This window comes from Petromyzon marinus, chromosome 10 (assembly GCF_048934315.1).
Source record: "Petromyzon marinus isolate PM22_M1 ecotype Great Lakes invasive population chromosome 10, UKy_Petmar_22M1.pri1.0, whole genome shotgun sequence".
Taxonomy (NCBI): Eukaryota; Metazoa; Chordata; class Hyperoartia; order Petromyzontiformes; family Petromyzontidae; genus Petromyzon; species Petromyzon marinus.
The window spans coordinates 16,980,330-17,004,087 of NC_133676.1; the positions used below are offsets into that span (position 1 = coordinate 16,980,330).

A 23,758-nucleotide genomic window follows, 5' to 3' on the forward strand; every position below is an offset into this window, starting at 1 on the left:
TGAAGAAAAAACAACTCGGACATTAAGCTAAGAGTTAGTATTCTTTGGGTCTTTCGGTAAAGTCATGTAGATAGGTTCAAAGAAAATAACAAAATAAAAAATGTTTTGATTTAAAGCTTTCGTGACTGCAGGGATTCATATTCTTTGTTCTTTTGGTAAAGTCACGTAGAAGGGAAACAATTAAATAAAATTTAATTAAAAAAAAGTTTTATATTTTTATTATTTGATTGTTTCCCTTCTACGTGACTTTACCGAAAGAACCAAGAATATAAAAAATGTTTTACCTATCCACGTGACTTTACCGAAAGACCCAAAGAATATGAATTCCTGCAGTCACGAATGCTTTAAGTCAAGATCTAAGAGTTAGTGTTAGGTCGTATCGGCAACCATGTTCGTGTCCGTTTAATAATGAGTGTGGTGTTTTTTGACATACTGCGGTTATGCCAGGGTGAAATATAGCATTAAGCTGATGGAGGTATAAATAGTAGGAAATTAAAATGTAAACTTAAATACGCTATTAAAGTTAAGTCGCTCCAACGTTTGTTTCTATTCATGGCCCTGAGCTAGTTTTGGAGATTACACATTCCTACGGCAAATTATTATTCTATATTTTGTGTAAAAATATTCTATTCCATAACATAGATAATGAGCCTGTCACAATCCCCATTGAGTCACTGAAGTAAAGAAATGAGGTTTGTGTCTTCTAAGCTACACTTCATGACTGCATGACACACAAGATTTTGGCAAAGGGGGTTTAGTGAAATATTTGTTGTGCTTATGGTAATATTCAAATTAAACGTTTGTAATCATTTATTTAAAAAAATGCTCCATTCCAATAGAACACAGAACTCTATATTTATCCAGCAAACACAACCATTGTTGCACTTGCTGTGCAGAATAGGTCATTGGTTTTTAACTTGACATAACATTTGTGATTTAACTTAGCCTTTACAACACACATTTATAGCTTATCAAATAACGTAATGATGGTATCAATATGTTTTGCCTAAGAGTACATTGCATAGCCTGCTCACTACAGTACAATCCTCTCAGAGCTCATCACACATTAATATTTTTGAAGGTTATCCCGATATTCCCTGTGAAAATAATTACAATGACAGTTGATAACATTGTAAATACCATAAATGTGATAGTGCTGAAATTGGTCATAACAATAACTGTGGAAGATAATGATGGAAATTATGGATGGCTAGTAATAATACATCAAATGCCTTCTTTTATTAATGAGAACCCAAGTTCAAGCTTCGAGTTTATTTTGTTTAACCAGGTAAGAACCCAAAAAAATAGACCAGTCTCATATTCAACAGTGACGTGGGATGTCAGCAAAATTATGCAAGCAACACAAATAAAATGAAGTTCAGCAACGATACACAATGTACACTTGCAAGACATTCCTGAGATAAAAAAAATGGTAAAGCTATGTTTTCACATTGCTAGACTAAAATAGAAAACATGTCGAGAAGTAATCAAGATAAACATGACGACAAAATTAATTGTTGTTATGCCGATAATAGTCAAACGAATCCAAAAGTCGCTGTGGCAGAGTGCTTGATTCGTGTTATGGGGGTAGATTCAGCCCTTTATCCTCCAAAGTGAACGAAAACAATTACACATTCATCCGTGGTTCTAAAGTTAAACTGGCTCCCACTATAGAAACGTGGAATTTCCACCTGTGGCTCAGCACCACCAGTGGAGATACACATTTCCTAATTTTTTATTCGAGCTTGAAGCCACTTGGAACTGTGCATTAACACTGCGTCTACTTTGGCACTAATGACCTGAGGCAATTTTGCAAGATGCTGCGGGCACTCGAACACAAAATCGCGGAATGAAACAAACGGCAGGAAAAAAAAACTCACCTGTGAGTCAGAACTCAAGTAGAGGAAGTTCACGAGGAAGGTGGAGATGATCGTGCTGACGCCCAAAATTATGTTGATGGAGATGTAGGTGACGAAGGCCATCTCCTCCTCAGAGAAGACGCCGGATATTAGGTACATCCACGGGAGGGATGCGAAGCTGCTCACGCCGACACAACGGACCAGACGCCGGAGGGTTCACACTTTGCACATCACGCGGCTTGTACAAACAGCTACGAATCCACCACCACCACCAAGGTATAAACTGTGTATGAATTCAACTTTGTGGAAGGAGATTAGACGTGAATCCGATGAGGTTCCAAGGCAGTTTTGAATCATACAGGAAAGGGACAGCATTCGCAGTGATGAACAAGCATAATGAAAACAAAAAATAACTGAAGACTCAAGAAGGACCATTGTCTATACACTGCTGGTCGATTGCATGCCTGTGTTTCTATGGCATAAGGCAGTGTTCATGGTGAATGGTGGTGAGCTCTAACTTGGATCAGCTACCGGTAGCCACCAGCTGAAACCCTGTCCCAAGGAACTGAGGAGGAGCCACAGCCATAGCTGGCCGTTTGGACACGAAGCTCCGACTTCAGTGGGACCAGGACAACGTGGCGCTGCCACGTCACCGTCTTGACATCGATAACGAGGGACGCAAGCTATGAGCATTGCACAGAACTTCCATATGTTCAGAACTAAATTTCATTTAATTGGCAGACACAAAAATAAAGGCCGGAATGAATCCATCTCATGTGAACAGATGGGGGTGATATTTGTAAGAAAAATGTCTTTCAAGATTCATGGTATGAGAGCATTGCTGTTTTATGCAGTCAGTTTGGGAGGCATTGCATGGAATTTGCAAGGCACGGGAGAATGAAGAAGTGTTCACTTTCCAGTCAGCATTCTTGAAACATTTCAACTTTCATGCCCTTACCCGAAGAGAATGAGTAGGAGAGAGACGGCTCCCAGGTTGCTGTTGTCTGTGTAGGCAGGAAGATGGAAGGCCGCTATCACTGCGATGCACAGGCCCGTGGTCACTGTGTAGCTCACCTGTCAGCAGAAAGACAAACCAGGGGTAAATCTCACATCTCGATCTGTTATGAATTATGTAAGTGTTGATCTTAATTTAATTACGCAAGTGTTGATCGTAATTTAGATAGTTTGGCTGCCATAAATGTCTAGGTGATGAGCCACTTCGTTGAGCTATCATTTGTGGCCAGGTATCAGCAATGCCAGCTCCGCGCTACGGCCTCCGCAGGCACCAGGCCACCTCCACAGAGACGCGCATATTGCGAGCAATGCGACACACGCCCAGTCTGGAATCGCAGGCCCCAAGTGACGAGTACTCGAGACCCGTTTAGGCGAGTTGAGGAGGCGACTTGGTTTACGCACGCACCATGTCGTAAGTGAAGTTGACGGCCCAGTAGAAGGTCGGGGATACACCAGAAATCTGCTGCAGGCGCTTGGAGCCCGTGATCCGCTCGCGCACGACGGCCGTGGCGAAGCTGCCCGTGAGGATGGAGAAGCCCAGCAGGATACAGATGGCCACACCCGTGTCGCCCAGGTTCTGCAGACTGAAGGGACGCGATCGCGCGTCGGCAACCATTAGAATGTGGCTCGTGACCTTCCATTGCCCAAAGTCAAACGACCTCAGTCACCGATTCATGAACGTTCACTTTCATCCTATTTTTGGTGTTCAGTTTGACCAGACCCTGTCCTTCGAGGCATGTGTATCTAGGGGTGGTTAGAACTTAATTATTCCACCTTAGAAATATTGCCCAGCTGCGTTGATTCCTGCAACCAAATCACTTAAGAGAGACTGATCCATGCTTTTGTGTTCGCTCGACTTGACAATGCAACGCATTACTGTTCGGGATTCCTTAAACTCATTCAATCTGGTAGTGTTTGTGTAAATTGTGGAAACTCCACAGTTTTATGGCAGGGACCATTATAACCGAAGGAACCACTACTCTGGATTTCGCACGAATCCTATCGCTTTTTTTAAAGTATTATTTTCACAACGAAGGAAACACTACTCTGGATTTCGCACAAATGTTATCGCTTGTTTTTTAAAGTATTATTTTCACAACTTTGCAATTTTATAAATATGCCTGTCAAGACAAAAACAGGTGGCCTTGGCATTTGTCACACAATCATCTCATAAAGGATTTGCCATTTTCATTTTTAAAACGTAGGTGCCTGCTTAAAATTAGACTTGGCCCAAACAGGCGTTATGGAAAGTCGAATGTGTGGTGTGTGTCTCTCGCACGTGACACTTTTTTTTCAATGGGCAACTTACATCATATCCTGACTGAGTTGTTGGCCCGCATATGGTTTGCTGTTCACAGATATCCCTTCAACAAGAAACATGCAATGTTAGCTTTCCAACCACTCTCAGTTGACAATTGTATTCATAAAAATCACGCCATTTTTATATTAATAGCTTGTGGCACAATTTGTGAATGTCGACTTGAAGAATGGCTGTTGAAGCCAAAGCGCGTTTATTATTATTTTTTACAATTATTAAATAAAGTGTAGTTCCTGCTGCTTCATGTAAGTGACAATGTGTTTATTGTTTTAGATTCAAATCCAATCAAACATTTTAACAGTGCCAACACATACAATTACTACAGTGTTTCTTTGTGAATTAAGGCTGGGGCAGAGGTCCTCAATAAGAGTTGGTATGATGCCTCTAGGTCAAACTACTAAAATGCAAAGGAGTTGATTGTGGCAGCATCAGTGACTGATTGATGATGATGATGATGAATGAAGATGTGATAAGCATAATGTTGAATTGCAGGCTAAATGCACAGATAATTTGACCAATGATTATCCCCTACCTCAGACAGCAGTCAGTAGCCTCCTCATCACTCACTCTTCTATCGCTAATACAATGGTTACCATTCTTATGAACTTCACCCCTTAATTCCTTCACTTATGTTGAGACTGACCGTCTCATGTAATTCATCCTGTGTTCAGAGTGCAGCAAAACAACCCACCCATCAACCCACCCACTGACCCACTAACCCACCCACTGACCCATTAACCCACCCACTAACCCACCCACCGACCCACTAACCCACCCACCGACCTACTAACCCCCCCACTGACCCACCCACTAACCCACCCACTAGCCTACGAACCCACCCACTGACCCACTGACCCACCCACTGACCCACTAACACATCCACCAACCCACTTACCCACCCACTAACACACCCACCAACCCACTAACCCACCCACTTACCCACTAACCCACCCACGGGCCCACCCAAACCATCACGCTGCCAGTCAAAACAGTTGTCTTTATGCTTTGTTTGACTTTGAAATCCCCTTCGATCGTCGATACTTTCTACAACCGTGCTCAAGGCAAGAAACATATTGAATCTTATCCATTAAACCTTTACGATGCCGCTGTTCGTTGCTGGTCGCCAGGCATTTTTTGAGCTTACAAAGAAAAAGAGTGTTAGTGGGAAGTGAACCGCACTGTAATCGCCGGGGTGCTCTCCGTCGGGAAGGTTGTCCCACAGAAGGAGGTTGTTGAAGCTGTTAACGTAGGCCGGGAGGGCATGGTAGCCCTCGGGGTTGTACCACACCTGTACGACAGTGCAGAAACATTGGACTCTTGAAACTATGTGCAACTGCAAAAGAGTACGCAGCAATGCTCTTCATTGATAAGCAAGCAGAACTTAAAGATAAAGGTGCAGATTTGCAATGTATTTCTCACACTGCCCCTTTAGAGGGTATTAGGTCTCTGCTTTCACGCTGGCCAGATGTCTCGCAAGAGATGGGAGTACCCACACTTCACGCCACCACGTGTGAGCTGCTGATCGACTGAGTAACAAATTATAGCACGGGATGGACTGTGGCGGAGAGATTTAAAAAACGTGCCCATTGTTTTAATTGCTGTGCCAGAAGATCCCGAGTGCTTATCATGATACCAAGGCAGCATCCTTATACACATGTATATATTTTTTTACATTTAGATTTCCTACAAACGATATTTTGTAAAATATAAATGCTGTTTCAATAACACTGACAAAATCGTTTGCTTGTAATTAACCTTCATATGGTTTTGCCATACTTGAAGGAATAATCTATGATTTTATTCAATTTTAATTGGCAGCTGTGAGTCACTGCACTCACCTTGGTGAGCGTCCTGTTATCTGGCACAACTTCAAGATCAGATGTTGTACTGTGAGGCAATCCAAAGCTCCAGCCACCATATCTGTAAAAAGGCAATAATAATTTTTTACTTAATTAAATGGTGATATGTTATCACAAATAATGTGGATGACTTGCCCAGAAATGTATCTTATTTGGTTGGTTGAATGATTAATTTTTCAACAAAGCATTTTTACCAGCGAGGAACATCAATTTGACAGGGGGTAATAAATAGCACAATGTTCGTGAGCTATCGCAAAATGTAAATGCTTGAAAATAATGAATTATAATGAATTGCGAGATAGAAAATAACGCTTCAGTTAAAAAAAATTCCCAGTGAAATCGGACAGGTCATCTGCACCAGAGAACCGTCCCGGAGGTTGATGCCAAGACAGAAATACTTCTGATTATTTTTTATTTAGCTGCTGGACAGCAATCTATATTAAGACTACGGTCAATGTGCGGGTCTTTGAGTCAAGGGTGTGGAGGTTGGAGAGGCTGCAGGATTGTAAATCGAGCTGAACCCGAGTCAAGTGCTCGTGTTAACACGATGGTTGCACGCAATTTGAAGGGGCACACTTGACTCATTTCTCACCGTTTTTTCTGGATTTTAGCAAAAAAAAAAGCCTCTTGTCTTGCAATACACTACACGTGTTTAATATTTAGTTTAATAAATAAAACACAGACTCCCGTATTAATAATGGCAGCTTCATTTTCCTGTAAGCACAAATTGAGGTAGCTTGCGACAGGTGATTGTTATTTTGCTGGAATGTACAACTTCAGTGGACACAGACAAGCACACAGATCAAGCCGTGCATGACTAAGCTTCAAATGTACACTTCATTGGTATGACGTAACAGATTGGTAAGCTATGCTTTTAGACCAAATTGTATGTTTTAGATGCCCTTAAGAAATTGCATCAGCACATCACATATATTTTTACACAAAACGACACGTTTTTTTACCATAATAAAAAAATAACTGTTCTCCAAATCTACCAAAACATTAACCATGATCCTTTTTACAGACTGTTTTAAATAAGGGCCATTGTTCAAAATGTTATGTTATTGCACGTTTGTTTTAGCTATGACATAAATTATGACGGCGGTAAAGTATTTAAATTTAAGATGAGTTTGCCTAAATATTAAAATGGTGCATCGTTGCTCACAGGCGCACCTAAAACTAATTTAAGGTACACGGGAAACAAAGATCTCCATCTGTGTTTCCCTCTGCATGTGCACAAGAATATACAGCGAATATATGTGCCTGCACATCCCTGTGTGTCGATGAAAGTGCACACTTCAGTGCGCGAGTATGCACGCTTGCATGAGCATGGGTGCACAGTTATAATTCCCGTTGTGATCACTGGGTGGTATGTGAGTAAATGCGCGCATGGTGATGTTTTGCAATGTATTGGAGTGTGTATATGTGGCCGCATTGCACTGGTTAAAGTGCTCAACGAAGAGACGGAAAATTGCGCCGAGTTCACATTGTGATCAGAGGTTGGCTCATCTTGCCAGGGTAGCTAAAACAAGATCCACTTTGTAGGATGTCAAAAGTGTTCGTCAAATGGATACACTCTGCCCTGCCAGTATAATGTGAAATTTCCACCATTGGCTCAGGGCTGCCAACATACGTGAGCGCCACCACTATTGCTCGCCGGCTCATTTGAGCAGCAGCAGCAGCAGCACGAGACTTGTACTCGACTTGCACACACATAAGCACACGGCACGTGCCCACAAACCTATACACACTTTACTTGTGGCACTCCACCTATGCAGCAGCGTTGGGACCACAGCTATTATGGCTGCAGTTTTTTGTCATACGTGTTATGTATATCGTTTATTGTTAAATTTAAAATCACAGTTCCTATGATTGCTGTTGTTACAATGTTTTTATAGCTTTATTTTTGTGATTCGAAACATATGGTTAATCTAAATTGTCTTATGGTTGTTGTTGTTGGCTTGCACCACATTGATTTTTGCACACAGCGTTTTAATAAGTTTTTTTGTGTGTGGAATATTTGCGGGTTTATTCCAGGATGTTTCTGTTACGCGTTGTCGCTTTTAGGATGTTCTGTGTTCAAATTTTGTTTGTTGCGGTTGCACCCGACTTAAGAGCCGCATGGCTCACAGGGCTATACCTAATAAATGAAACTTGAAACCAAGACTATAACTCACTCTCTGCCTCGATTTACACCCAACGATATCCTAGATCGTCCTTGAGGGAGAGCTGTGTGGCTCAATGTTCTTTACTCGGAAAATAAGCTCCTAAATAATGACAAGAGGAACGTATAATCTGTTACACAATGGCAATAAACATTCACCTCTTGAGCAAGTATTGGCAAGTGGTACCCATCAGGTATTCCTCCACATCTTCGCCACTTAGGTTGAATATCTGCAATTGTGGGTTGACGTTCATGTAGGATGGCATATCCTGCACAGCTGAGCATAACTGTTGGGTACAAACATGAAAAATGTTAGATAGAAAAAAATGGCATCCTTCATGCCACTCCATTTCTTAAAGGAACTCGTTGTTCAGCTTGAAATAATTAAGCATTATTCATTTACAGTATCTACAAAGCATCTTTATCAAAACCTCCTGAGAAAGCTGCTTCATTTTTTCCATCGTACTTTATACATTGCCATATATATATACATTCATGCCACTTTATAAGCATTTTTCTTTCACATACATGTTGTTTTTCTGAATTGAATATTCCTCTCTTCAATCTCTCAATACCCTTTACCCATGGCATTGTCTCTGTGGGTTCAGCCCACTTAAAAACACGGTTGATTCATCGATTGCTCACGTTCATCTTATTAATATATCTCACCTCTAACCTTATGCAAGACTCACCTCCACTGAGAATCTCACGATGCCCGCAATACACCTCACCTCACCTAGCATACCACATCTCTTCAGATAGTGAGGCTTCATGTAAAACATTTTGGGGCAGTGACATGGCCCACCAGTAGGTGCATTCCCCGCTGGTGTCAGAGGTTCACAGCTCGAAATGGGCAGGCCTCCCTGATTATTACTGCGGGTGCGTTCACCATAAAGGTACTTGGTGTTCGCTTCACGGGGACTATTAAAGATCCCGGGACTTATAAAATGAGTCGGTCATTGTGTGTCGTCGTCATGGTTCAACCTTGATTAGTTTTTTTTTTAAAGGTCCCGCAAAATACTCAATTGAGATTACACACAACAATTATCTCCAGCTACCGCTGTATTAATGCCTGCTCACAGGCCAGGCACCCACTCACCTTGTGCTGTGCAGGGACAGCTGCCTCTGGGGGGTGCCCTTTCAAATGTCTGAGATGTGATGTAAGTTTCTTATTGGGTGTAAAGTACTCTGAGATGCCCCGGCATAAACGGTTATTATGTTTATCTGGGTGCTTTCTTTAAACGCTACACTACACACAGTGGTCAGAATACATCATACACTCGTGTCAGAGAACATCAAAGCACGTACCTCTTTGCAGGACGTACAGCTGCAGGAGGATTCGTCGCCTCTGACAGAAGGAAACCAAGGTGTGGGAGGGCTATTTGTCCAGCAGGAGTTGTTCCTAAAAATATAAATGTGCATACATCACATACTCCATGACAGTCATAGCTATAAAACACCATCTAGATGCAGGAACATCTGCTGATGCTGCAAAGAAACACCGGGGATATTGACTCTACAGAGAAGAGGCAGTTGGCCATAGGCAGATGCAAAAGGAAGGTCTTGAACCTGGACTTGAACTGGGGGTTAGTAGGGAGTTCATGACCCTGGGGGCAGCAGAGGAGAATGAGCGACCTCCCACTGACAAAGCCTTAGCTGCCCAAGCATAGAGTGAGATGAGAGGCGGGGGGGGGGGGAGATCTCATGATGCAACTTGAAGATGTATGTATGTTGAGCTTCTTTCGCACCCTACGTAGATGGTGTCATCTTCAAATTGATCTGGAGAATTATCATTGGAGCCAATGGAGGATCTAAAGTATTGGGGAGATGTGATCTCCCCAATACTTTGGGGAGATGTGATCTCCCCAATACTTTACAGAGGCTGTAGATGAGACAGATGTGATTGTTGCGCTGGAGTGTGATGAATGCATGAAGGTGGATGCAGGAGATGTGGCAGATATGGAGATACGACTTCCTGAAGATTTGAGACATATTTCACATATTCGTGTATGAAGTGGTTTGTACACAAACAATTAAACTGTTAAGCTATCCGGATGGGTACAAAATGTTGGCACTTGAATTCCTCATAATTTCCTCTGGATCCCAAGAACCTCACACAAGTGCGACCAAGAAGTTAAACTACCGAGCAAGAGAAGCAGAAGAACGACATTTCGGCCCGGACTGCTATCTCACCTGGACGGAGGCTGGTCCAGGCACGCGGCACGCTTCATGAGCGTCGAGGCGAGAGAGCTGGCCGATGCACTTGAGCTGTTGTGCAAGCTGTGATGCACGAACAAAAAAAAACATTCATGAGACACATACACATCACGCAGAGTTTAATTCAATATTTACAAGGTATTTTCCTGCGGGGAGAGGGAATAGGAAGAGAATGGGCAATGGAGAAGAGGTATAATAATAATTATTAGATTCTGATACTGTTACTGCTGTCGCTGCTGATAATGATTATAATGAGAATAATACGGTATCGCCACTGCTGATGATGCCGATTCTGCCGCTGCTGACGACAACGATGACGACGATGTCGTCGTCGTTTGACGCAAGCAACAGTCGCGCACCTGAAGAAGGAAGCACTGCTGTAGAGGCTCGGCTGGAGATGAAGGCTCGGGTATTCCGGGACACCGGGTTCCATGCTGGCAAATGCCATGGCGAGCGCCACGAGGATCACGGGCAGCACGATTTGAGCAGCTGCCCCTTTGACGTCGCGCCTCCAGTGGTGAAACCGCTTGTAGATCAGGGCCTGGGTCTTGCGCACCAAGAGGTGGATGCCAGTCACCCGCTCCTTCTTCACCAGGTGCTTTTCTGTGCGCCAAAGAGAGGAGAGGCAGAGGATCGAAGAAGCGCTTTCCGGTGCGCTTCCGCGGCCGTCCGGAACATTCTCTTACCTTCCAATATTTAGGAAGCCACTGGAGCTGTGCACTTTAAAATCTCGATTGAAATTACTATTTTCCTTAGAAGTTATTTTTAGTGTTCAGTTCGTTGTTTCCTCCCCCGCACCTCCGATTAGCACGGTTGGCTACGTACGGTGCGAAAGAAGTTCAACATACACACGTACGTCCTTACCGTAACTGTCTTGACTGCTTCCTTCGCTCTCCAGGCTGACAGTGTCACTGGTGTCAGAGGCGGCCGGGCTCGTGTGATCAGGCGGCGCAGCTGTCTCGGAGTTTATGGAGCCGGATTCGGCCTCGGGCGATTTGTTGGTGATGTCCTTCAGCCTTTGGTCTTCAGCCTCCTGCACCAGCTTGAGAAAGACCTGCAAGAACCCACAAGAAGCAAGCAGCAGCAGTTACAGATACGATTGAAATGTGTAGCTTAAGAGTGAATAACAATAATAGTGACAAATAGAGTACGTTTGGTATTCACGTCATGCTTATAAGCGCAGGGCTGTCACAAATGCATCGTATTTCATAGTCTGCGGTAGTTTCACACTCGGGTCGATGTTGTGATGTGTAAACTTAATTGAGTAATTTGTGGGTCATTTTTGGAATTTGCCAAATTTGATCCATTAGGCCAGCACAAAATGGTCTGCGCATTTCAAATGACGTCAGGGGAGCCTTAACGTTGACTGTGCAGTCAAATGGCGTGTTTATTTCTTATGGTAAATACACCCACAGCGATAACCAGCATGGCATGCTGTTTGCGAGCAACTGTACAGACCAGGACCACACTGGGTTGCCTTTGTCAGCAGAGAGGCTGCCGAGGTCGGAGTGAAGTATCGAGCTGAGGCTGAGCAACCCAGGGCAGGTTCAGACATCACTCGCTGCTGACGCAGGCACGTGCACGCACTCACACACCTCCTCAAGCGTGGTGTCAGAGATGGCATAGCCAGAGAGTCCCAACTCCTCCATGTTCTCCTCCAGTGTGACGAGGAAGCTCTGGCCGAGCACGTTCTGCGAGTGCGCGGGAAGCAGGAACACCATGTCCGCATTGCGGTTGCCCGAGCTGTCCTCGCCGCTCTTGAGCACGGCTCCCGCCACCCCCGAGCGCACCAGCGACACCACGCGCTCCGGGTCGAAGGGGGGCCTCGAGCCGAGCGTGACGCTCTGCGAAAGGCAGACGGCAGGAGGTGTGAGACGCGAGCCGGAAGACGCATGACGGTGGGGTCAACCCAGCCATCATCGTGATCACCACCACCACCACCACCACTACTGTCGCTTGATCCGTACAAAGTAGGGTCGAGTCACCCGATTTATTAGTGCTACACCCTCAGCCTTTATCTATGGTGAGTTTAACACGTAGGCTTTCGCGACCAATATTATCCTCCAAAGATGCAGAGATTCAAAGGTAATACCAAACACTTTTAAACTAATCCATTGTAATTCATATGACGACATTATGAACCCCCCGCTGGTCTTTGCACCTGATCGACACACAGTGATGGCATCACCTTCACTTCATTTAGGACAGAAACAGGAAGACTTCTTCACAATTCTGGCTATCGCCTGACAAAGCTGGTTGTAATCACCAGCGAAACGTCGTGCTCAAATTGTAAAAGTTGTATGTTTAACACACTGGTGTGCTGAAGTAGTAACTAACTGGCACGTTTTATTTACGTGACAAACCTTACTAATTGGCTGTGTTGGGTGGCGGTGGGTTAATGATGGATTTATATGTACGCTCTATCTATGGTGGCTTTAATATGTGATCTAGGGATTTTTTTCAAACTTCTCCTGTCAACTGTGGTTTCTCCTCATTTGTCTCTTGCACGCTATAACAGACTTTCATGCCCCTCAAATTCTCATTTAGACCAGTTTTAGCTTGCGAATATATATACGGTACGAATAATATTATTTGAATATTGTAGAATCCAAGTAAAATTTATATTGTGGTCCACGTAACATTTTTTGCCAATTTTTTTATTCTAATTATAGAAAATGTTAAGGGAAACATATCGTGAAGACCATCATTTCGGAAAACTTAAATGAGCATTATATCTTATTGTGAAAAATAATATTGGGGCAAACCTCGTACCAAGCCACAAGTTATTATTATTGTTATTATCGCTACGCTTGTTTACCAAGGAACGCCTCGTTGAGTCTCAATACTCTTTTTCGGGAGGGTCCTGCCAAATTATGTCACAGTAGTGGGACAATTCTGCTGCTGCGTGTGATCCCTATTGAGTCATCTGCAGGTAATCTTTCAGCATTGGGATTGAACCCGAACCTTCTTGGTGAGGGTCAGCGTCAGGCCCTGCCCATAAATCTCCTTCAGGTACTGGGGACTCCCGCAGCACCGCAGCTTCCCGTGCTCCAGAACGGCGATGCGGTCGCTCAGCACCTCCGCCTCGTCCAGGTGGTGCGTGGACAGGATGATGGTGCGGCCTGAACGTTCACACACACGCGCACGCATACACCGACACGAGGATCGCACGGTTAGCCTCGTGGACCGTGACGGTGATGCTGTCGGCGAGCACCTATTAACCCGTTCCCAATCCGATGACGTACGCGTACGTCATCAGTTTTTCATCCGACGTACGATTAACACGGTTGGCTATTCAACAAACACACATGAAAATTAATTATCATAGAGAGTGGGCTACAGAGAAAGGTGAAATCATCCACACTGAGCCTCCACATTTGTGATTGTTAATGTGGTCGAGATGCTTGAATCGAGTATATTTACAATTTTATGCCGTCATGAAATTATAAGTAACCTCAAGCCCTGCCAAAACCTTCCACAGTTGGCGACATATGTCGCGAAAGAAGTTCAACATACGTACATACATACGGCTCAGAAGCCGTTAAGTTGTTATATCGGCGCGTGACTCCCACGCTCTGCGTTGGGCTTGCCAGCAGCAACCCACCCCCCTCTCCATGCTCATCTCAAATCCGCACTCGTATCTGAGCGGCGAACCCTGCATTCTCCCCTGGCTCATGCCCGCTCTTCTCACGGTTTAGCGGCGCTAAGGTGCACGTGAGCGCGTCGCGAGCACGCTCGTGGCGCGTCGTCCCTCACCAGCCCTGTGCTTGAGGATGAGGTTCCAGATGCTGCGTCGAGAGCAGGGGTCCACGCCGCTCGTGGGCTCGTCCAGAATGACCGTGGTCGAGCCCCCGATGAAGGCGATGGCGATAGAAAGCTTGCGCTTCATGCCTCCCGACAGTGTCCCCACGAGCTTGTCTTTGTGGTTGTAGAGACCGAGGTCATTCAAGAAGCTGTGCACAAGAACAAATATGATGTCACCCGCATGAGAATTAACTGCGCACCGTGTCGTGTGGGTTTTAATGTTGATCAAGTCTTGCTTTTTCTGTCGTGCCAATTTAAGGGTGCCCTGAGAATTTCTGCACGGAATACAAGTCATTGATATGCTCGACTGTTCCACCTTAAAGAGAGTGTTGAGATTAAGTGATGATAATAATTACAAATAATTCACAGCCATTTGTCAATGCACTGCTGGCTGAAGATACCTCAATGCTGTGTAAGTTTGCGCGGGTTGTTTGGCAAGAATTTAACATGGTGGTCAATGTGGTCTACTGGCCGTGGCCAGAAATCGAACCCAGACTGCCAGTCCCACACGCCCTACTTGCCAGTCATGGCAACACTGGTTCCCATACATGGTATGAAGCAATAATTAAGTCAGTCGACCAATTGGTCTTTTCAAGCGATGTTTTCCAGCACAATGTGTTTAAGCAGGGTTTGTATTGCTTAAACAATCCCAGGACGTCCAATGATAGATGGAAATTAATGTTTTGTTTTTTAATTCTGTTGGGGACGGTTCATTGTTAATGTATTGCCCATAGTCCACCAGCTTTGTTGTATGGTTCCACTGCCTGGATGAATGCTGTTGAGAAAAAGTGATATCAGTTTGCATTTTTAAATGTTCTCAACTTAACAAGAACCGCATGGGTCTTGGTAACAATAATAATAAGGATTGGTATTGTTTTAAATTTCTGAAGTTGTTATGAATTGAACAGTGTTGTAGTATGGCAAGAATTAATATATGAGGGATGTGTACATTCTATAAATGCCAAAGAAAGATGTACAGATCAATAATATTATTTTGGTTTGTGTTGAACAACAAGGTCATATACTATCCATCCGATGAGAATTTGCATTAGCTGCAAGATTTATCTAAACACATGAATACGGAGGAACTCATCATAGACTGTTGCACAGCACTGTGGATAACAGATAAATAAACTGACAAAAGTTAATCTCTGCACATAAAAAAAATAGTTTTGGATGTAAGTATTAAGCCACGCGCACTTGTCAAGTGAAGAGCACGGCTCTTCTGCAAGGCTGCCGTATAAAATAGATTTGGGACCAAATTCATGTTTTGGCAAAAATATACTTTATCAGCAGAATTATGACAGAAAAATAGCCAAAGTTGTAGAAAATAGCGGCGATGGCAAAATCACTGCAAATAAACGACTAACACATGACCTAAGGCTGTTTTATTGCTATTGAACATTGTTTCAATACTGATACTGAATGATTGACAAGATTGCACTATTGCTTTATAAAGAAAAATCCCAACAAAACGAAGCGAATTCCAACTTAGGCGATTACCGCAGGGTTTGCGCAAAGCGAAATCGGCTTCAATGCGGGATCACGACGGTGCAAATGTGCGCGCGGCCCAGTTCGCCGGCACCGCCTCCACATTCACGTTCGTTCTCACGGCGGGCGACGGCCTCGGCGCGACGACTCACGTGTCCACCTCCTGCTGCAACCGCTGCCGTGACCAGTCGAGCGCCTTGAGGCGTCCGTAGAGGAGCAGGTGCTCGTGCACGTTGAGGGCCGGGAAGAGGACGTCACGCTGCAGGCACACCCCCAGCTGACGCCGCACCTCCGCCATGTCCGTGCGCGCGTCGTGCCCGCCCACGTGCACGGAGCCGCTGCTTGGCTCGTACAGACCCATCAGCAGCGACCTGCGGCGAGCCGCGTGGTGGTGGTTGTGTTAACTACCTCGCCTGGTGTACAGAATCTGGCATAAAATGTACCCCCCCCCGTGATAGACTTGGCACTAGGCAATTCTGGGGTGGGCACCGCTCTACTAAAGTCCCTTAGGCCCATCCAGGTTCACCCTCCACGGTGGCGAGATGTTTTCCCCTTGCCTGGTATACACAAGGTCGTGGGTTCGATCCTGAACCTGACGCCTGCTGTTTACTAGAAGTTTGCGTGTCTCTCCTTCCCCTTGATCGCGTGCATTTCTCTCCGGGTCCTCCAGTTTTTCCCTCCACATTTAGAATCAACGTTGCTTTAAATGTCCACGTGAAAAGCCACTTCGTTGCGCTATCATTTGTGGCCAGGTGGCTTCTGAAAGTGAGTGGGTCTTACCAGGTAAACCAAAAAACTAAGGTTTTTTTCGTCATCGTTTGTGCTCAGACATTGCGTTTCTCCACTGATCTGTGCAGGAGTTCCAACTCCCATAGCTCGCACACTACCACGGTGCAGGTTTACACTTTCGCTTTTTCATTTTTTTTTTCAAATGTTCCTCCCGTTTTATCCTGACAGTGCTATCACCATCAAGTCACGATACGATTTTACCATTCACACCTTTCGCATAGAGGTGCAACCATTCGTGTTAGAGAATGGCCCATGAAAGCAGATATTACAGAACTACCCCCGAGATCTCTTAAAGTAATCTTTGGTGTGCACAGTAGGGGGTAATGTTTGTCACATGACAGTAAAAACTATATTTCATTCTCAGCACTGGAATTTAGCCAAATTATGTGCTGAACCAAATGTAATGTGATTTATTCCAGCACCCTGATAATGCTTTGCAATATTCCAGCGTTATAGAATGTTATATTATTATTGAGATCATTGGTGACCGGTCTGTGATTAACTCACTACCTTTGAGAACCCAGTTTAATCACAACCAGCTGCCTGGATTCAATCCCAGATCTCCACTTGTATCAATAATCGAATTCTTGCATTTCCTAATGAACAATTGCATGTATATGTTTAAATCGCTAAGCAGAGACCCCAATGCCCTCATTGCAAAGTCACCAGAATGACAAACTCTTTGCAAGAATCATTTGCCAAAGGATTTTCAGAGGGCCCTCCGAGAATGGGAACTGGGAAGCTCTCCAGGGGCGACAGACGAATGGAAATGACAATTTAACGGGAAGAATGGAGAGTGTGGAGTGAAAGAATGGAGCTTAGAAAGCCCTGAGCTGAGGAATTCCACGCTGAAAACATTCGTTTACAGGCAATGCATCTTTCTAGAAATGCCATTTCACCAATAACATTACATTGCACTTACAATAACAATAAACATGCCGAAACATAGCTTCCCTAAAAACGTCACATCATAAAACGTGAGCTTACATTTTATAAACATAGTTTTACTAATCAAATATTAGTATACATATATAAGTTACGTGAATTTACATCATTAGGCCAATATGTAATAATAGGATTTTCCCTTTTTTCTGGCAACAAAACTGACACTTTTACAAGGATTCATGTCTGCATTAACCACAATACCTGCAGTCAAAATGCAAAAAAAACCATACTATGATAATATATGCATTGTCCTTGAAACTGATTGGTCCACACCAAGGGATGGCTTTCTTTTGAGCCTCGACCCAATTGGTGCTCGACCAGATGACATGAATCCTTGTAAAAAGGTTTCAGTTTTGTTGCCAGAAAATTTTCATAACTAAAATGTCCATCTGAAACTACTCAAAACAATCTTGACTTGTTCAGAATTCCCCTGCTGAACCAAAAAAATGTATGTCATTGGCAATCAAACCAATAATTAGTCCCACTTTAAATAGAGAACTTATCATATAATTCTAACGCAGATTCACACGTTTTTTTGTTGTTAAACAATTCACACTCACATGAACTCAGCACTCATTGCAGGCCTGACATTGGTGGTACGCATGTTAAAATGGCATTCTTAGTGGAGGTGAAATGCTTATCATAGGCGGCAAACGTATCACCTCGAGAGAAAACGCAACAAAATACAACAAATCCAGGCCTTGAAGGTCTACTACTGGCCATCTCGCACCAGTGGGAGGGCATGCGGTTTGCAATCGGAATGTTACGAGAGTTCGAACCCCAGCTGAGGGTCCACTCGAGCCTTCATGGGATGAACGACATGAGTGTCAACTTTGGGGCAAATTCAACAGTGGGTATCCTGTGGGAAGACTCACGTCCGTCAAATGAATGTGGAATTGACACACTGGCTCGGGACTGTAAAGGGGCAAAGAGCATCACGCCATACTCAATTGAGCGGGAAACCAATGTGACTTTGACTAATCTAGTGGTTATCAACCAGCGAATTATCTAAAGAGTGTTGTAAGCCCTAAGCATGCTCTGGATGATGCCTCGTGAGAAGCAAAACTCCTGCAAGCCGGGCCCTCTTAACTCACATGGTTGTGGTCTTGCCAGCTCCGTTGTGGCCCAGTAGAGTGGTGATCTGATCCTGATAAAAGTCCAAGCTCAGGTCCTGGAGAGCAGCCTTCTTTCCCTTGCTGTACTGCTTTGTGAGGGAGCGCAGCGACACGCCGGCTGTCAAGTCCGCTGGAACCGCCTCCAGTTGCGGCCTCATACTGCCATCTGGTGCGCCAAGCGGAGATGTACACGAGCATTCCGTCACCCCCCGAAGCACGGTCTATTCTGACCAGTCACAACTACTTCTCACGTTGTGCGGACGTGATGTAATGATAATAATCATTACATTCATATTACGCCTTTCATCACGGATCTCAAAGCGCTGTACAGATCAGCAGCAGCACACACTCAGCATAAAATAAAATAAATAGATTTTAATAATTTACCAAATTAACTAAGAGTTTAATAAGCGGATGCGTAGAAATAGGTTTCAAGGCGCATTGTTATAAAAATTTCCACAGACTCAGAGATCCTGATGTCTCGTGGAAGAGCGTTCCGTAGCCTGGGGTGCTACACGGGGAAAAGCTCGGTCACCCATAGAGCGAACCTCGACCTGGGAATGCAGGGAAGATCTGCATCCCCACATCATAGGGACCTTGAGGGTACCAATAGGTGCAGCATGTCAATGATGTAGGCTGTGGCAAGATGGTTCAACACTTTGTAGCAGTTTAAAGTCACAATGATGGATATACAAGAGAAGTTAATGAACAGGCGGTCTGTTTTAGCGATGTACGGTTGAGAGTGGTCTGCTCATCGATTGTAACTTGACGGCAAGAATAACTTCGCCAAACACAGATTCAATCAACACTGCCCACACTTTAGGGCCTGACTCGAGAGAAAATGGGTCACTGTGATGCGTGGCACATCTGATCAATGGTCTCACCACTTATGAATCGCTCTCACCTTGCCAATTGAACAATCATCGTGATTGAGGGTGTGAATTGCCCTTCAGATGCAGCAGGAGTCAAGTTCAGCGATACCAACACCATGCAGACATGACATAAGCACAACGTGTGCTTAACTATTTGCAACAAAAACCCATTAAAAGCAGGTTTAAACATTCTGCGGCAGAGCGCTGGCGCAGCGCTCAGTGCTCTGTGCTATAAACCACGTGATCTGAGTGTGATTCCTGGCCATGGTTGAGATCAGCGGTGAGTGATATACAACACATGTGGTGAAGTATGGTCAAACGACTCCCACGACTGACACAGTATGGGGAGGCCTTCACCCATCAGGAGATGGACAAGAGGCCATGAATTGGTACATTCAGTCATAACTAAATCAATGACCTCCGTTTAAAACATGTGAGAGCACATTGAGACTGCAAGTCTCTTTTTGAGGGTGAGACCTGGAAATGGAAATCCGCAAATGCATAAGGCAGGTTATAATATGACACATCAGGAGTCAATGGCAGAACAAACACATGTCAACTGGAGATTCACGGCAGGCCCAGTCGAACATTATTGACAGTCTTTAAGCACCGTAAGTATTCTCTTACCCTTTGCGTCCGTCTTGGAGTCCGCGGATGACTCTTGAGCCATGTTTCTGACCAGGTATCCCATGGGCCTTCGACGAGATCCGCAGCAACAAACCTCCTGCCAATAGCTCACCGTGAAGATGAAGTAGAACGGCCGGGCCAGCCCATACGTCCCTGGAAACACAAAAGGCACCACGGTGACGAGATGCTAACTACCTCGCCTGGTACGCAGGAGGTCGTGGGTTTGATCCCGACCACGACGCCTGCCGTATATTTGGAGTTTGCGTGTCTCTCTCCCTGTGGTTGTGTGGATTTTTCTCCGGGTCCTCCGGTTATGCCCTCCATATTTGGAAATTTTCGTTTTAGGGTATTTGGCTGCTATAAATTTCCATGTGATAAGCCACTTCGTTGCGCTATCATTTGTGGCCAGATCTCTTCTAAAAAGAGCTATATAGCTCAGTGGGCCATACCTGGTATTACGTGCACTATAATATTACTGTATTTTATGTTTCGTTATGAAACATTAATGTTGAATTTAGAGTTGCTACGTGCAGCGCACATTTGTGATGGACTGGATTCATAACAGTGTGCGGTAACAAACGATCAGACTTAGGTGCTTTTCAGATTGGAATTGTATTTTATGTGCGACATTTCAGCCTGTTTTACATAATTGTATTAATTTCACTGTGCTAAAATATGTTATATTTGTTTGCTGTAATGCTTTGCTTCATTCTGCAATAATTTAAACTTAATTTTTTCATACACTGTGTTGTTCATGCTGTATTTTCCAAATGCTCGATATTGCTATGCTCATTGTATTTCTTGCAATAGACTGTTTTGCAATGCGTATGCAATACACTATGCTGAATATACACGTGGGGTGCTACACTGCCGTGTTAACGTTTGTTTGGAGTTCCTAGCATGGCACATAATCTCGTGGTATGCACACTACGTTGCACACAGTTGTGTTGCAAAGTTTCAGCATAGGTGTGTGAAATTACCGAACGGACCAATTTTAAAGGCTCAGTTTTAGCCGATCACGCGGCCTAAATATTGTACAGCAACAGACCGTGGGAATATAATTTGGACAGGTGGACCAATCTAAAAATCCAACGACACCGACAGAGGGTGGAGGCCTGTACGCTCTGCCGCTCACAGTGTCACACTGACCTGGGTAGACGTTGCGGATGTACCAGCCCAGGATGAAGTATATGGCCGTGTCAATTATCAGCATCCAGCACAGGTAGGCGAAGGAAACGTCATCCCCAAACAAGGGTGAATGGTACATGTTGCTCCACTGGACGCCTGCGTGCACACACACGCAAACACACCACACACACACACGCAAACACACCACACACACACACGCAAACACACCACACACACACGCAAACACACCACACACACGCAAACACACCACACACACACACACACGGGTAGAGCTCTCATAGGAATACAGGTGCAGTGCTGGGTAATCAGGTTTGCTGACAAACTAAAGTGCAGTAAGAGCATATAAATACTTACACAGGCAAAGGTTATGCAGCATGATCTCTTTGTTTCCTGGATATTACTTTTGCTCCATATACTGTTCTCTCACATTATCATATGTGTTCCAGTATGTTTGCTATTTGGACATAATACACTGACACCCCTGGAAAGTACCTTGTGAGTTTAATTTTAGTTTTACCCTTTTTTTTTAAACGAAACTTTTTGGACCATCTCTTGAAGGTGAGACGAATTAAAACTGGCACCGCCTGGGGAACTATCAACCAATCCCTCAGGGGGTCATGGGTCACTCACCGATACCCTGGTCTTCAAAGTGACCCATCAGCTGACTTGCATAGCTGAACGCCGTGGGTGATAGCAGGCACTGCAGAGCAAGGAAAACGTGATTAGCGTCTTGAGATGCGCCGGCAAGCATGTCTTGAGATATAGTTACGTATAAGAGGCTCCATGAATCCAAATGCTATTGTTTTGTATAATTACTGGCCATGGTTAAATCATTGCCCAACTGTGTGGCTGATTAATGAGCCTAACATTGAGGGTGTGTATATCTTATGTGATGATTACCGCTCCATCTTCATGGTCCAGTGTGCTGGGCAGGTTCCCCAGGACTGTAGCTCATGGTGTACGGTACTGTCATTCTGATTCGGGTGTGGGGGGAGTGGTGGTGCAATGTTTATCGAGCTGCGCAGTGAGCGGACTTAAGTTTGAATCTTCACCATGGCTCATGTCAGCGGTGAGTGATATCTGAACCAGTCCCGGACCCAACCCACTATGACCAGCAAAGTAAGCTACTATGATCAAACACACTATCAAGGCATGGGGAAGCCTTCATCCAGCAATGGTTTGAGAAAGGGTAGCAATTATTTATTTTATGTGAATCACAAAATATGAAAAATGTCTCTGTGCCTAATGGTAGTTGTTTTCATGTTTTCTCGTGAATGCGCAAGCAAAGCCATTTACAGCACAGCATTCTACTGCTAATAATGCACAAACACAGGTGTAATTCATTAGCAGAAAAATAGTGTTTTGATAAGTGATAGCTCACTATGTGCATATCCTAGTGCAGAGGTTCTCACGATTATTGCTGGTCTGAGGAACCCATACGTACGATCACTACAGTGGATCGGGTTCTGTGCTTGTAAATGCTGAAGGGCAGTATTAATACTGCCACTGGATGAAGCCAGACCAGCGGGTGTGGGTAGGTGCCAGTTTGCAGGTCTGTCCCGTGTCATACTGACAGAGAGTCTTTGACATTTCACTTGGCCTCCAATTGTAGCTGGTCTAGAACAAGCAGTGATGGATGTTGGCTGGTATTGTATGCAGACTGTAAGCAATGTTCTATCCCTTCATGGAGCGTGAATCCCGTGGCACTCTGTGGACCGCGTGTAGACTCCCAAGTCCTGTCGGAACCCTATAACAATGCACAGGGGACCCTGAAAAGGCCGCACGTGATGCTGGGGAACAGTTTGCGAGGGATATTTTCGCCTTTAGTCGAATATCGTTCACGGGTCGATTTAGACCACAACCGCTAATCTGCTCTCTGGCTGAGCAGGTGATTGTGGCTAAATTGGCACAGGTTTTCCAATTAACTATCTTGATCGAATAATGTGCAGTCGATCGATTCCACGTGCAGCCTTTTGTGACTTGGCAGGGAGTACAAAACTAGCCACGCTCCTCGAGCTTGAAAGTCTTGAAGCCGGGACCTTTATCAGCGCCGCCTCGACACACGGGCACGACCGCTGCCCCTCTTAACCCCGTGAGCGGCAGTGCGACGCGCGAGCTCTCGTCACCGCGGGCGTGTACTCACGATGAGCGACTTCTGCCACCGCGTGAGCTTCAGCGTGAGGCTCGAGAGGGCCAGGAACGGGAAGAAGCTGAGCAAGTAGATGAAGCAGGCGGTGAGGGAGGCGACGTTGGTGTGCGTGAAGCACGCGCTCAGCATGTACCCCATCGCCAGCACGGAAATGCCGAAGCACAGGAAGAGGGCGAGGAGAAGTGCCCAGTTGATGCTGGGCAGCGTCCCGCTCGCTTTCAGGATCACCGTGAGCAAGATGACCATGAGCAGCAGCAGCACGCAGCTCTGGAGCAGCCACGACAGGAAGTGGCTCGCCGGCCGCACGCCCATGATGTTCATGTACTGTGGTGGACGGGGGGCGAGGTGTGGGGTCGGCACAGACGGGGTGGACGATTGGCCGTGTC

The 23,758-nt window shown here is 44.9% G+C and overlaps 1 protein-coding gene across 2 annotated transcripts in view; it reads right to left on the reverse strand.

Moving 5' to 3' along the window:
• LOC116941141 (uncharacterized) overlaps positions 1-23,758 on the reverse strand; it is a 134,934-nt gene that overhangs the window by 22,669 nt on the left and 88,507 nt on the right. For both annotated transcript variants that reach the window (XM_076066205.1, XM_076066206.1), the window contains exons 36-55: positions 23,367-23,696; positions 21,854-21,923; positions 21,224-21,358; positions 20,075-20,227; positions 18,555-18,741; positions 15,879-16,097; positions 14,188-14,384; positions 13,396-13,553; positions 12,027-12,275; positions 11,296-11,485; positions 10,791-11,034; positions 10,408-10,494; positions 9,523-9,616; positions 8,374-8,501; positions 6,030-6,111; positions 5,371-5,479; positions 4,183-4,237; positions 3,280-3,457; positions 2,818-2,933; positions 1,881-2,037 (exon numbers count right to left, since the gene is read on the reverse strand). In XM_076066205.1, coding sequence (XP_075922320.1) covers positions 1,881-2,037; positions 2,818-2,933; positions 3,280-3,457; positions 4,183-4,237; positions 5,371-5,479; positions 6,030-6,111; positions 8,374-8,501; positions 9,523-9,616; positions 10,408-10,494; positions 10,791-11,034; positions 11,296-11,485; positions 12,027-12,275; positions 13,396-13,553; positions 14,188-14,384; positions 15,879-16,097; positions 18,555-18,741; positions 20,075-20,227; positions 21,224-21,358; positions 21,854-21,923; positions 23,367-23,696 — 3,138 coding nt within the window. The remainder of the gene's footprint in view (positions 1-1,880; positions 2,038-2,817; positions 2,934-3,279; positions 3,458-4,182; positions 4,238-5,370; positions 5,480-6,029; positions 6,112-8,373; positions 8,502-9,522; positions 9,617-10,407; positions 10,495-10,790; positions 11,035-11,295; positions 11,486-12,026; positions 12,276-13,395; positions 13,554-14,187; positions 14,385-15,878; positions 16,098-18,554; positions 18,742-20,074; positions 20,228-21,223; positions 21,359-21,853; positions 21,924-23,366; positions 23,697-23,758) is intronic.